Consider the following 16,344-nt stretch of genomic DNA (forward strand, 5'->3'; position numbering starts at 1 on the left):
TGCAGAAAAGACACTGGTTTCTCTTGCTCAGTTCTGACCTTCCAGGATTTCGTTTTTGTGAATGTGATCTCTGCAAAATGGTTGTGTTGGTATATTATGGGATGAAATTTGACATTAAAGTCTTGCGCACATTGATATTAGAAAGGCAGTTCAAGCAGAGGGAAAAAAATCTAGTCATAGGCCAGGTTGTCAGGGATACAAGGCTCACTGCAGTCAGGGGAGGACTGACACTTGCACTATAGCCTTTGTTTATTTGATGTAAAGTTAAAGGTAATATCCTCCCCATGTGAATCAAACCATCACAAGCCAGGCAACCCAAAGGTCTCTAATCTAAAATTATTAATTTCATTAAAATTGATAAAGTAAACAAGGCATACATTTTAAATAGCCTAATAAAGTCTAAAATCATTAAAATGTCCTAATATATTATAATACATTAATTTATTCAAATGTGCAACTAAAGATAGATACCCCTTGGGGCTGAGACATTGATGCATGATATTCTTCAGTCTGTTCCTAGGAATAAATGATATCATATTGTATTCAAGCCTTAAGTACCAAACAACACAGTAAACCAATAGGTTGCTATGGCAGCATGTTCACATCAATTTTCATTTCTCTCTGGTATCTAGCAGTACTTGCTCCTCCTTCTTTTTACTTTTATTTTTTTTTATCAGCCCTGCACATCTGTGAAAAAGCTAGATGAGGTTGATAATACACATGTAATTGAGACCGAATTTGGCACATCTTGAAATCATGATACTATGATCTTTTCAGTCACTCTCCTAGATCTTTCCTTTAAAAATAATTTCCTGTATTTTCAATATTTAATATTTTGCTGCCATCTGAGAGGAAATGTATCTGTTCTGTCTAAGAAACAGACCCTAGTATTGAACAATAATAACACCTATCATATGTCTAGTGCCTACTGCATTTGATATAAATGAGTGTGTTCATAGATATTACATTTTATATATTTAAAAACCATTCTTACATCAACACTTTGAACCTGGTTTCATTTTTTTCATTTAACAGATGAAAAAACTAAGCAGTACAAAAATGTAAAAACATAATTCATACAATTCAACATAAGTATACAATAACTACTAAATGTATACCTATTAAGTACACAACATTATGCCCCACGCTTAGAATATAATGAACAGCAAAAGCTAGGAAACTTGCCCTAATGGAGTTGCACTCTAATGGGGAATATGGACAGTAATCCAAAGTCATACAAATCTATGAAAACTTATACCTGAAATGTTTTGGTAAAGAGAGCTTTTTGATGTGATAATGATTTGACTAAATCAGAAAGAACACATTAACTCCATAGCATTACTAGAAAACTTTAAAGACAACTTTGAACTTACTTAAAATTACTGCATTCTTGCCATCTCCTAGGTTATGTTTTTTTTCTGCCATTCTTGACTATATTCCACATATACACTATGGGGAAAGATTTACTGCAACCCAAATATTTAGTGAGCCTAGGGGATGAAACACAAACAATAATCAATGCTGAAGGTGTGTGTTGTCCTGGAAGGTAGTTTGAGGAGGAAAGAGTGTGGCAAGAGACCATTTCACACTTCTCATCTTGGGACTGAGTCATATCAAAGGATGACTCCATTGGAAGTGAAAGACAGCTACTGTAGGAGACTGGGGGCATGGCTAAGCCCCACATAGATAGTTAAGAGACCTCTGGTCCAGGGAATCTCAGCTGAACTGAACCTTACATTTTTTTAACTCTCTATCCCGTTAGATTTACCCCATGGACTGGATCTGGTTTTCCTGGCATAGATACCACGTATTACTTGGTTATTTAACTCCACTGGTTCTATTCTTTGGCTTACTTAATTTCCTTGAACCACCAATGATTTATGACTTGTCTTTCCAAACTAAAATACAGTATCCTGGCTTCTATTTGATGATTTGAGTACCATTTTGGAATAATATCGATAGTCAGAAGACCTGGATTTGAATGTTGGTTCTACCACTTACCAGATGATGGAAGATAAATTAACTTAACTTTTCTAAACTTTTTTTTTCTCATCTGTAAAATGGGACTAGTAATGCTTACCTCCTAGGGATGCTATGAAGATTAGTCGACTTACATTTGAAAATGCTAAATGTTTTCTGAATGTCAATTTCACACAGTCTTAACACAAACTTTTTTGTACAGCATTGAAATTCTTTAGTGTTAGATTACCTCGGTCATAAATATGTTGAGAGCAGCTAACATTTTCCACATACATAAAGCATTCCTGCTCTCGTGGAAAAGACGAGAAATATAGCCATGATGCAGAAGCAAAATATATGTAAGCTAGAACTCTGTCACTGAGAGAGACATTGAGATGTGTCATGTAAGGACCTATATGATCTTGATGTCATCTTCATATTTTAAGTGTAGCCAAGGTCCTTAGCTAGAACTGTGTCCATTTGTCTTTTCCCCACTTTGGTTCTTAAACCAGTGCCTTAAGCATAGAAGGAATTTAATCATCATTTGATGATGAAGTAGAACTTCATTTCCATTATGACTGTATCACCTGTGACGTTTTTACCATCACCCATGACTTTTTCTAAAGCTCTTTTTTGAGTTGTATCCTTAGCTCACACCACCTCTTGGAACTCAAAGCCTGCAATCCATTGTGAGAAGTAATATTCATTTTCTTTGTACATATATCTCTTATGAATCAAGAACTACCTTCTGTCCCCTGCTATTTTTGATCTCTGGTATACTATCACCCAAAAATCACTTAATAAGGCCATAATAATCTTATCCAGTTATACAGCATGATATATTATCATGTTTCCTTATAATTGTACTCTGATGAAAGATCAATCATCATTTAGTCCACCTCTCCCACTCCTATTTAAAGTATTTAAACATTTTAAATGTTGTTGTCTGATACACTTATGTATATTTCTTACATTAGCAATGAAGAATTTCAGTGACTATTTGCGCTTATAAGCTTGTTTCTCCAGAATATTTATTGTTACGCTTGACCTGGAAATGCGCAGAGCAAACAATAGTCCCAAAATGTGTCATCAGGCTGGATTTATATATAAAGTGAATGAGGTTTGGTATAGCTATACCACTTAGTTTTGCAGTCTTATCAGTCAGTGCCAATGGCTTGGTGGTCAGTTTTGCTGTTGTGATGTTGCTATGGACTCTTCTGTCCATCTTACTTACTGCCTGAGAGAAGCTATGATTGTAAAGTTTGTGAACATTTCATGGGTCAGATTTATAAGTATCTTTAAGTTATTAGTATGCTTTCTATGTGCTATTTCTTTATGACTGACACTTGAAAATATGGCTATTCTAATTCAGAACAAGTTAGTTGGTCAGGCTGTGTTACTTATGAGTTGCCTGCATCATCTGATGACAGGGCAGATGGCCTGCAGTTTACAGATTTATGAGGCATTAATGAAAAGCAGAAGGAAGGAGAGTAAGGGCAATGATCCTCAGTATGTGTCTTCATCCATCTGGGCTGCTATAACAAAACACCACAGATTGGGTGGTTTGTAAACAACAGAAAATTATCTGACAGTTCAGGAGCCTGGAAGTCCAAGATCAGGGTGCAAGCATGGTCTGAAAAGGGTCCTCTTCTAGGTCACAGACATCTTGTTGTATCCTCACATGACAGAAGGGGCTATGGGAGCTCTCTGGAACTTCTTGTAAGGCACTAATCCCATTCATCATGGTTTCACCTTTATGATTTCTAAGCACGTTCCAAAGGCCCCACCCACTAATGCCATCATCTTTGAGGTTTAGATTTTTGACATATGAATTTTTGGAGAACACAAACATTCTGATGAGAGCAGTATGAATAAACTACCATTGGCGGTAAATGTAAAGGACAGTAGGGTCCACAATAATAGAAGGATCTTACAGCCATGGGGTCCACTGAATGGTAAAATGCAAAAAACAAAAATGCCCAGGGATTTCTAAGCAAGCATCAAATGCTGCTGATCCACTTCTGAGGGTAAGAATTCCATAACCAACCACTAACCCAACACAATTGTTTTCTCTCTTCCTGTGGGAAAGGACTATGAGAAGACGTCTCTTATTTTGGATTCTAAGTCAATACAAGAATGATTCTCTTAAAACTTGAAACACTTAAGTATTTAGGGAAAAGAGAGAACTCCAAAAAGGCAATATTCCAGAGTTAGTTCTCTGGTTTTTATTGCAAGGTGTATTGTGAACTATTGCTTGAGTTGTCACTTCAAGATTTCACATCACCAATGCAAGGAACTCTGGTTTCAAACAAGTCTGGGATGGATGTGAAAAATTCAATGAGGCCAGGGTCATTCTGTTAATAGGCTAACATGTGCATGTTTGAAGGCTATCAAGCATTTTCTTTAATACAGAATGATACTTTAATTTGTCAAATATGTGTTTATTGACAAATATTCTTTTTACAGACTATTCTCTTTACTATATCCAACCATTTTGGAATAAAACTATTTCATAAAGAAAACAATTGTCACCAATTAAAGACATCTTTTATTATATGTTTTTAGTCAAAGAGTAAAATTACATTCAGGACATACATGATGAGACTTATAAGTGTGGTTCAGATTTCTATATCCAGTAACTAAGGGCAGGAGTATTCATCTTAACAGGGTCCCCATTGTGACTAAAATCAACTCAGTTGTGTTTACAACTGTTTATATTTATGTGTCTGATTGATTCTGCTCTTCAACTTTAAGCTACTGAAAGGCCTTCAAAGATCTTGAAGAGCCTTCAAAGATCTTGCCCAGCCAAGTCCCTAATCATCTGGCATCAAACTCATCTTTGTAGCAATGATAAATTTCAGAATTGATTTGAATAGCTGAGAAAGCTCTCCACCCCTTGCACCCACAGGATCCCTACAGGAAAATCACAGTACACCCTCAGAGATAGACACCATCTCAGAAGTCACTCTTCCTCAAGGTCAGCTTTACCAGCCATCTACTGGTAAAGACAGGTTCTTATAGGGTATTTTGAGGAGTCAGCACTTCTAAAATTCCCGACTTTAAAAAAAGTAAACTTTGGACTTCTCCAGTAATCTCAGAAAGGTAGCTTCCTCTAGAGGGAAGAAAATCCCCCCAGGGAAGATACTTTTCTGTTTTATTGGCCATAATCACTTGCCAGCATGAGTGGAGCAGCAGGAGTCACGGCTGCTAACGTGCCACCGTGCCACCAATGTGGCTCTCTGATAAGGATGTTCACAGCAACCCCTGACCAGAGGCCAAAAATGGGTCTACACATACAGAGCGTGGGTGTCCTGTGTGATTTAGTAACATCTGGGGCTTTGCCTTCAGACACATTTTAGGGCAGAGAGTTGGAAGCCAACTCAGAAAGATGGTCTGAAGGAACATAAGCAAACAGTGCCATCAAGTTACTAAATATACTCCCTTAGAATTTTCTCCCCAGAGTCTAGTCGAATAAAGTCCCTGACTAATTTCTTCTTAATTCTTTAGCAGAAAAATGAATCTTAGCGTGGTACGTGTGGCACAATGGGAATTTAGTAATCCAGAGAGCTGCTGAGTCCTTTGGACAATGTGTCCATATGAGCACAAACATGGGAAGATAGATTTGAGCCTAACCCTGAAGCTCTCTGGCCAATGAAGCCATCAGTTTTTATACATAGCATATAATATTGGTTAGAAATAAAGTTATTAATGTGATACAGAAAAATATGCAATTATCACGTTGGTATTTTGGCATAAATGTTGATAGATTTGAAATATGAGACAGAGGAGTAAAAACTGCCATATCCTTGATATTTTATGCCTTATTCTGTTGTGTCATAGTTGAGAATCATTGGGTTTATTGCTCAAGTTAATGTTTTCAGTGTTTATTTAAGTCAAAGTTTTATTAATCTGATTAAGGTTTGAGTTTTGGATAAGTCAAATTCAGCCATTACATGAAATATAAGAAATTCCCAGGGTAATCAAGCATGGCTGCTTATTTTAATCTTCATGTAACTACAGTATATTTTGTCTAAATTCAGATGCAAGTCACATAATGTAATGCAAAGGAGTTCAACCTAAACTCTCAGGAGAATGCCATTTATTTGCATCTTCGTGATTAAAAAAAATATTTGCTACTAAAATTTGAACATATTAAGGAGGAAAAATACCATGCCATTCAGGCTATGAGCTTACATAGCCCATATTGTGATCAGCACATCATTTCATGGTAAACTTTGGGGTTAGTTAGGAAGATGCTATCATCTGGTTGGCATCGTCATTATAACAGAATTCATATTTAGAAAAAGAATGTTTTGAGGGGGCCCCTGAAGGGGGCTTACCAACACCTGTGTTGTGGGGATGTCACCCCAATTCTGCTGATCTATGAGTTATTTGTTAGGTACTATTAAGTGCTATGCAGGACTCAAATATAAAATAAAGCATGTCCATATGGCCCTGTCTTTTGAGGAATTTAAGGCAATTCTATTTATTTGGGTTGAAAAGACCTATGTGCATGGAAACCACTACAGAGAACAATGCAAGAATGTGGCTTTGATTTTATGAATCCCACAGCAATTTCAAGAGAAACATGCAGAGAGCGGGGCGGGGGAAAGAGTCATTTAAGGAGCACTAGAGTAAGAGAGATAGGACACACAACAGACCTGAGTGCAGAGGGAAGGATCCAGCTGTCAGAGATACAAAGGGCTGATGACCACTGGGTGCAGATCAGGAAAAAAGTGAAGATGGAGGGAGCGTGGCAAGCCCTGAGAACGGTGATGCATTGCCAGCCTATTTGAGAGTGATACCTCTGCCGGTAGGCCTGGAGAGAGAGTGTTGGGTCATCAGGGTGGAATCAGGTAAAACTGAAGCCTGTATTGAGGCCCAGAAAGGTTAGAGGACTCCCCCAGCACATTCCTCAAATGTGACTGAGACAAGACTCAACTTGGAATGCTCTTCTCAGTGCTATACTGCAGCTGTTTTCTAGGTGAAAAGCAAGTCATCTGTCTAGGTTGTATGTAGCAGCAGCAAAATGGTGTTGACCCTGGACTCAGAACATCTTATTGCAGTTGTGGGGTTAACTTGGATGGGGAGTTATCCAACAATGTTATCTGAAAAAGCCTAGACATATCTTAGCCAGCTTTTTAGAAACCATCGGTTTGTATTTTTAATGAAATCATTATATTTAATTTGCTTTACTCGTTCTTGACTTTAACAGATGAGACTCTATTGCTGTGGTGCATTTAATTTTCTAAAATACAAGTCAGCGTATGAAAAGGACATGTGGAAATCTCGGTTTAGTGTTTTGTAGAGTGCGAAGAATCCTGTAGTAACAATCCACAGCTGTCATACAGCTTCTCCTCCCCTATATCTACTCACGTAAGGAAAATATAATTGCACCATTATCACATTATATGCTAATACTAGTGTGGACCAAACTGTCTATGGGTTGCCATGACAACCTCAACTAAGATAAAACCAAAAATGATATTCACAATGCATATTAACCTAGAGGTGATTTTGTCTTCTAGGCTCTTCAATGGCCAACAAGGAATTATTATTCAAAACTTTAGCACAAGATCCATTCTCACTGTTACCAATGTGACACAGGAGCACTTCGGCAATTATACTTGTGTGGCTGCCAACAAGCTAGGCACAACCAATGCGAGCCTGCCTCTCAACCGTAAGTAACACAGTGTTGCCAGAATGCTCCCAGGGGCCCCTTGGCTCCTGTCCATCAGCAGAGATAAAACCTGAGAATGGTGTATGTTCATTTTTAAACTCAGCCTGATGTGACACATCCCTTACACGGAGGAAACTTGGCCCCTGCATGGTATGGGTGTTTGAGAATTTTATAATCCCTGTTGAAGTCCATGTGTGTTTAGAAAACTGTCTTACAGCTGAGAAAAGGGGAAAAAGATACCTAAATAATAGGACCCACTGAAAAATGTCTTCTGACTGAAGATGGTTTGGTGGGGTTTTATTTGTTTTCATTTTTTTTTTAAATGTGTTCCATTATCCTTAAGCACTGGTTAATTTCCGTTGAATTTACTCTTGGTTGGTTTTCTTTAGGCATTCACCTTGTAATAGTGAGAATTTCACATGCCATATATAAAATGTAAGAGTAAGTAAATCATCATGGACAGAATATTTTATCCATATAGATAATGTTGTTACTCAAAACTATTTGAAATACAACCTAAGGTTTTGCTAAAATAAATACTATATTTCTAATGTATCTTGGTTCTCAAGGTTTTGCTAAAAAAGGAAGAATAAACATGAGGATTAGTTGGAGGGAGAGAAACCTAAGCTGATATTTTCTCCTACAATTAGTTTCAGTACTTTTTAAAAGCTGAGTAAACAACACATTTTCATAACTATAAAATGTTCCTGATTTTGAAGTGGAGTGTTTCTCAAAGTGTTCAAAGAAGATTGCAAAGAATATACAATCTTCTCATTTCCACAAAGTTAACTAAAGTCATCCTTATCTTTTATAGTTAATATCTTTATAGTACACTGACACGTGTATATTTATATTATCATAATATATATAGCTGTGTCTCTGAAAAATGTGAATACTGTGTAGTTCATCACAGACATGATCACTTCCATTTTGCAGAAACGAGCATGGGATATATAATGCTTCTACTACTTAAAAATATATTACAAAAAGTTTCATGATGGGGCGCCTGGGTGGCGCAGTCGGTTAAGCGTCCGACTTCAGCCAGGTCATGATCTCGCAGTCCGTGAGTTCGAGCCCCGCGTCGGGCTCTGGGCTGATGGCTCAGAGCCTGGAGTCTGTTTCCGATTCTGTGTCTCCCTCTCTCTCTGCCCCTCCCCCGTTCATGCTCTGTCTCTCTCTGTCCCAAAAATAAATAAACGTTGAAAAAAAAATTAAAAAAAAAAAAGTTTCATGATTTATGAACTTTGAATTGTGACAATTTAAGAGCCTCTGATGTTAAATAAAATATATTAGTTTGATGTTAGTAGAAAATAATCACTTGAAATGATTTGCTTTCTATATACTTTTAAAACAACATATCACTTATTATTCCAGCTTAATATTACTTACTATTTCTTAATACCCACACTCTGAAAGAAAACCACTGTTTGCCATGCAATAGCCATAGTATATAACAAACTTGCTTGAGTTTCTTCCATGAGGATGATTTATTTAGTGTAATTATGAATAATATAAACCATTAAAAATATTACAGAGCTACGTGAATTCCAATTTCATGTAAATATTGATATTTCTTTGGTATACTATTAATATTTTAAATGATTTAAATATTCAAGAACCTGAAAGAATTAATGAATTAATAAGGCAAATAAAGAAAAATTTAAGGCTTATATAACACATTAACTCTTTGCTATTTAAATTTCTAAATCACATTCTGATTTTTGAAACAGAAACATTAATGAATATGACAGATTAAGAACAAATGTCACTTACTTAAGTGTTTGTTGTGTTCTGACAACCTTAACACAATCATCTGGAAATAATGCACTGCTAAAAGGGCTTCTAAACATGGTATCTTTAGAATGGTCTCTAATTATCTCCCTTTGCCACTGCCTTCCTGTATGTAGAGGTGCTATGGAATACTAGTGCAGTTTGATTAATTTATCAGCAAAGACATAATATGCAAATATTAACTGCAATTTTGGACATAGACCTAGAAGTTGAAGAAATGACTATATATTCAGACAACATCTATGACCTCATCTGAAATTCTTATTACACTGAGCATTTCTATTTTGTACAATAGTTACTTTTATAAATTTTTTATCTCTCCACGAAATTATGTTTGTTGAGAATATAGGATCAATACCTGGTTCATTATGTTATGGCCCATATCACCAAGCACAGTGCTTGTTATTTAATAGCTAATCAATAAATCTTTAAGGACTAAATGAATTTGTTAAACATTGGATAAGTGATTAAATGGCTAATGAATAAATGAATGAATGAACTGGGTTGTAGATGTAAAGTGTGTATTTGTAATCTCTAGATACGTAAGACAATACCAGGACAATTATAAGGTACACTTACTGTGAGCTTCCTGTAGACCAGATACTATTCTAATATCTTTATATGAATTTGTTCATTTAATTCTCATGTGATCCAAAGAGGTAAATTCTATAATTTCCTTCTTACAGATGAGGAAACTAAGATGAAAAGAGATGAAACGCTTGACCAAAGACAAATAAGGGACAAAGCAAAACGCTGAATCCCTACAGTCTTGCTCCAGAGCCCAAGTTTTTAACTCTTACATTTCACTCTCTTGCTATGAACATAGAAGCATCAACGGAGTGAAAGATAAATTGTATCATTTGCAACATACTCTTCCAAAGCTAAACCTCTACATATAACCTTTGTCCTCATTGTGTTTTTTAATGGACTTTAATCATTTAGGATGCTATTCTTCAACATATAAAACTTTTAAAAATAAGTGGTTAGATGTAAACAGCACATACCAGATATCAGATTTAAGTATATGAAAGATGAATGGGCTCAATGTTTGACCGAAAACTTATACAAAAATGAGACTCAGGGATATTTAAACACACAGTTTTATAGCATTTTAAATCTCTTTGGATGGTACAGTTACCCAACACAGGCATTGTGAATCTACAAACTATATTATGGGGGAAGGCAGCTTTCTTAACATTCATATGATGTTAGCTTGAGACAGCACTGTGTCACTTGATAAGAATTTTTGTCATATCTCACAACGTCTATGAATGGGAGAGGGTTATAAGAAATATGAGTTGCCTAGTGTAGCGTTTATACATATAAACCCTCAAACTGATTGATAATAACGTTCTAACAGAGCTTTAGCCACTAGGAGTCAGTTCTCCATCCATAACTATATAGGATAAAACTTGGACTGATACAGTCTACTCCTGGTTTGTAATAACCTGCATTGTCTAGATCACCAAGGAGACAGAAGGCAAGAAGCTATAATTTGGAGTCTTTCTATAATTAAGACCATAAAAAAAATGCAACACTCTTTAGTGTGTGTGTGTCTGTGTGTGTGCATGTGCGTGTGCATGTGTGTGTGTTTCATGTAAAAGCAGTCAAGCAGGCCTTGGTTTGGATCCCAGTTTTGCTGCATATTAGTCACATGTGACTTTGTGTAAGCAAATGCCAAAGTCTCACTAATTCATTGTTAATAAAATGAGGCCAATAATGGCTCCCATCTATGGGATGAAAATTAAATGGGATGATGCATATAAAGCATTTATCCCTCAGCCTGGAACAAACTAAGCACTCAATCAATGTTAACCATTATTATATCATATCCTGTAAGAGCACTCAATTCAGTTCAGTTCAGTTCCAAAAGCAATATATAGGTTGCTGACCTTACTTGTTGACCCCGTGCCCAATACTTTACTAAGAGTTTAAGTGGTAATCTGTTACTAGTAAGCTAGGGAGAAGGCATGCAAATTTGAAATAATGTCCTAACTCTAGCTGTAACTGAACCATATCCCTTGGTCAGTGCATGAACCAGATTTTGTGGCACTAATTCCAGATTAATGAAGTTTGCAGCATAGAAGTTCAGAAATCTAGGAGATGCAAGTAGTAAAGACAAAACTAAAAAATTCTATTTTCAAGGCTCAGATAATCTCTTCAATAGCAACCTTTATTTGTCAAAAAATACATATATATGTATGTGTGTGTGTGTATATATATATATATATATATATACTGCCTATATTGTACAAAAAACTGTTCTTAATGTTAGAAAGAAAAGGATTAATATATCTGGAACCCAATGCTCAAAGAGATCTCAGATGAATGAGAGGAGAGGGATAAGAAACAGACAACTGTAATGCAATATAGTAACGGTGGCATACTAGGACAGAGAAGAGGCTCTTGACCTGGCCTTGAGGGTCATGAAAGGACTGTCATCTAGATGGCTGATGAGAGTATGGCTATAAGAATTATAAATAATATGCACCTCAAAATACCTATTTAGCCACCATTGTGTGATTTTCGACAGAAGTTTGCAGAGTTCATTTAAGAACAGCCATGAGTACATTGTACAGTGGCAACAATGAGAGAATGATCAACTCAGTCTCTGTGACTGAGGATGAGCTGTAGAGATGACCCTTGAACAAAGGATGTGATTAGATTGAGCCTGGGTGTGGAATGGCTGGGTGGGGGTGAGGGAGAATACTCTAGTTTGAAGCAGCCACTGTAAAGACATGGCAGTATGGAACAATCTGATACACTTGAAGACATAGTGGTATCTTTATATGGTTAGTTAGAGTAAAAGATGGGAGAAGAGACTATTGAGAGATGATTGGACAAGTTGATGGAATTATGACAAGAAAGGCTGCAAATGAGCTTGGACTTTATCTTTCTGGTTTTGAAGAACTATTGAAGGATTTTTAATAAAGGCAGGATATAAACAGATTTAGTTTCTGAAAGACATTCTTAGTTAACATGAGTTCTAAGCCCAGGTATTAGACCTACAAGAAGATAATTGCACCAAAAAAAAGTAGCAGAGGTGAGGGAGTGGCAAGAAATTAGGAGAGAGGAGTTAATGACCAACTGTGGAGAGAACAGGAAGGGAATTGTAGGAATCTAGATAACTCCCAACATTTAGTTGGGTGAAATTAACCGGGATAGAACGGGAGAGAAGGATTAGCACTTTCAGATTTGGGGACAAAGTAGAGATTGAAAGAAGAAAAGTGACTTTAATTTTGGACATACTCAGTTGGAGGCAATGTCCAGTAGTTTGCTGGATGTAAAGTCCAGAATGGAGATACGATTTGGAGGTTATCGGAGTGGAGGTGGTAGTGTCAGCAGTAAGCAAGATTTTGCATAAAGGCCATGTACACTAAAAAGATGAGCAAGGACCAACCTCCAGGTAAAATCAACACCAAGGAGTGTGCAGAAGAGTTGAAATATCCTGTAGAAGCCCGTAGGACAAGTGAGGATGAAGATGCCAGAGGAGGATCAGTGCCACAGAAGCCACAGATTTGTTCGACAAAAGGGACAGTCAGCAATGCCCAATGTTCCATCAGATCAGAAAAGTCTGAAAATCAGCCACTGCCTCTGACAACTGGCAACAATCGGTGATCTTTGCCAAGGCACTTTATAGAAAACTGGGAGTAGAAGTCATGAGGTTGTGGATTCAGGTGAAAGAAGTAGATGAGGAAGTAGAGACATGGGTAGTAAACTACTCTTTCTATGGACTAGGCTATGAAAGGAAGAAAACAGGCTGATGATCTGCCTTGATCCTTGAGCAGCTGGTCTGAATTGGCTTTCAATCTGATTAATAGGTCCAATGACTATATGTATGTCAACCACTCCCTGACCATCAAAGATGCTGTACTCAGTCTTTGGTGAATCATACTTCCCATGCTTCTTGCTCTTCTGCAAGCTGCCCTCATTCTCAGTTTGTTAGCCTCTTTTCACACATCTTTCTTCAGTCCCAGAGAAACAAGAAAGGGCTTCGATTTAAAATGAAGTTACCTTAAAACCTTTTACCTTCGTGACCTGTAGGCTTTAGACTGTAATACTAAGAAGAACTCTAATTCTAAGCAGAGATGTTAGTAATTTCATTAATAGAATTACTCTAGATAAAGAATGTATGATTTCTCAAGTTAGGGGAAAGTAAAGTTTGTATTAGGAAAACTGTAGGAAACCTTGTGTACCATGAATCCCTCACTTTGAAGATGTTCTGTCCAGAAATTTCTGGCATATACTTGCATTAAAAATGTCTCTTGATGTGTGTGTGAGAGGGGGGGAGAGAAAGAAAAAGAGAGAGAGAGAGAGAGAGAGAGAGAGAGAATATTTTGTAGATCACTATAGATCAGCCTCAGAGAGCAAATGCTGTAACAAAATTAATAATGGATGACAGCATGCCAACTATTCATAGCAAAATTCCTATTAAGAAAAAATGAGAGATTCAGAATTATTTGAGATTTTTATACTATTTTTCAGTTGTGTTTTTTGTTTCCTGAACAGGAGCTGATTTCTTTATGTCTTCCCCTTAAAGAATATGAACTGAATGGTCCTATCCTGCCATCTATGGGTTCAATTCATCAGATTTACACCCTTATTTGATTAGTAATTTAGTAACCAATAAAAGTCATTTCTATAAGTAAAATATGTTGTATATGCTTTGTTAAAAAAAAACAGATATTCATTATAGGACACAAAGAATCATAATCTAAAGGCAAATAAGGAAAGAAATCAGTTAAGAAGGGAAAAAATCTTAGCCACACAAACAAAGTGCTTAAAATTCACATAACTTTAATTCAATACAACCTTCTCCTGAGACTTAATATATGAAAATATTTGGGACAATTCAAGCTTTAATATTAACAGAGTCTTAGATTGCAGACCCAAATAGATAACAATCATATTGCTATAGTGTGTGGGTGCCAAACTCTTTGTTCATGTTCAGAAACTCTTTGTTCATGTTCAAAAGTGGGGTGTCAAATCTATTGCCAGAATATAGGTCCTAATGATGCTATAAGGTCTTCTTTTCTTGTGTGTGTGCATGTGTGTGTGTGTGCACATGTGCACACACGTGTGTACGTGCATTTATTCAAATAACAAAGCATTTGCCTCAGAAATATTACACATAAAATATTCAAAGGAATCACCAAAACTTTCTCTTTTCCCTGCCTTAGCAACCCTGTGGAGACAATAATGAAGTTCTAATTTCAAATGTTTTATACAATCATTGCTATTTAACTTTCTGGAATATCTCCTTTCATGTTTATAGAATATTTCTTCCCAGTCTATTTAATTTGATGGACACCTTCTCTTAGGGATTTAAAAAAAAAAAAAAAAGGGCACTAGCTGGTATCCAAAAGGAAAATGGAAGAGGCTACTGGGGAAAGAAAGAATGTAGCTGGCATAACAGTTTTCCCTTGTTTAGATCTGACTGAGGCAGGCAAACGTTATTTTTTTGACTGATTTGTTGAATGTGAAGCCAGCTGTGCCCTTGCAAGTAATATTTCAGCTCTCTGCTTGCTTCAAATGTCCCCATATGCCAGTAAGCAACTGTATGGGCTCTCTGTTACTTTCGCGTATTATAATGAACCTTGATTCCATGTGAAAGGTGATACCACAAATTTGAATGATTCATATTTTAGATTGAAATTGATCTCCCCTCCTGGAGCTTAAAAGAGATAGGGATTTCATTTTGGTTGAAAGAGGCAGTAATAAATTTAGACTTGGTGATTATTGAAGACAGTGTGCTATGTGAACCAACTTGCTTTATCCTCACAGCTTTAAGATGTTAATGGAAAGCCTTTCCTGGATGTTCTAGTAATAAGTATTTTACAAAAATTAGGTTTGCAGTTGTAGGTAGATTTTTGATATAGTTATATCGACCTATTGAATGGCACTCTGCTAAACTGAAATATGCACATAGAGACATAATCATCATACAAATAATGGCTATATACAAATTTGGTGAAATGCAGCATGAGTGAAGCAAGAAGGTTTTTTCCTCCCTGACCTTATACCTAGAAGCTTTGTGTATTCTCAAGAAGCTAAACACAAAATAGCCATTCAGTGCCATGCACGAGAGATGATACCAACAGGTTGAAGTAGTGAGAATAACTGTAGGAAGAGTTCACCAAATCGCTCCAACTGGTGCTTCAGTTCATGAAATCACCACTGATTTCATGTAAGAGCCAAATACAAATGCTAACAGAGCTTTGGTTAGCCATGTCAAATGACAGAACCTTAGAGCTAGAGTAGTCTCAGATATTACCTAGTTGGGTTTTTTTTTTTAAAGTTCTCAAAGCTGTGGATTCCTTTCCTTCCCCAGGGAAAACCTGATGCAAGCCCTTAATATATAACAAAGTTAAATTGGAGTTCATGTGGTTGGTTTGAAGGTAAACCTGGAAAATCCTATCTTTTTCCTCCATATCACACCACACAGTGACCCTGAGGCCTGTCAAAAAGCCATAGAGTTCCACAAAATTAGGTTTGAAAACTTTCATTCTTGGGGCGCCTGGATGGCGCAGTCGGTTAAGCGTCCGACTTCAGCCAGGTCACGATCTCGTGGTCCGTGAGTTCGAGCCCCGCGTCGGGCTCTGGGCTGATGGCTCAGAGCCTGGAGCCTGTTTCCGATTCTGTGTCTCCCTCTCTCTCTGCCCCTCCCCCGTTCATGCTCTGTCTCTCTCTGTCCCAAAAATAATAAAAAATAAATAAACGTTGAAAAAAAAAAAAGAAAAGAAAACTTTCATTCTAGACCAGTTCTTTCCCTTTATCGGTGAGGGAACTCAGTGTTATATATTGTCATAGCAGATCTAAAGCTAGAGCTTGCTTAGTTTGTCCTACTCGTGTTCCAGTGCTTTTTTCATGACAAGACCAACCACCAAAAGCTTGGGAATCAAATAAGTCTGATT

The 16,344-nt window shown here is 36.8% G+C and overlaps 1 protein-coding gene across 1 annotated transcript in view; it reads left to right on the forward strand.

Annotated features, from left to right (window-relative positions):
- NEGR1 (neuronal growth regulator 1) overlaps positions 1–16,344 on the forward strand; it is an 840,514-nt gene that overhangs the window by 661,336 nt on the left and 162,834 nt on the right. Inside the window, exon 6 of the mRNA XM_047873637.1 lies at positions 7,488–7,639. Within this exon, the coding sequence (XP_047729593.1) occupies positions 7,488–7,639 (152 nt within the window). The remainder of the gene's footprint in view (positions 1–7,487; positions 7,640–16,344) is intronic.

The sequence above is a fragment of the Prionailurus viverrinus genome, chromosome C1 (genome assembly GCF_022837055.1).
Source record: "Prionailurus viverrinus isolate Anna chromosome C1, UM_Priviv_1.0, whole genome shotgun sequence".
Classification (NCBI taxonomy): Eukaryota; Metazoa; Chordata; class Mammalia; order Carnivora; family Felidae; genus Prionailurus; species Prionailurus viverrinus.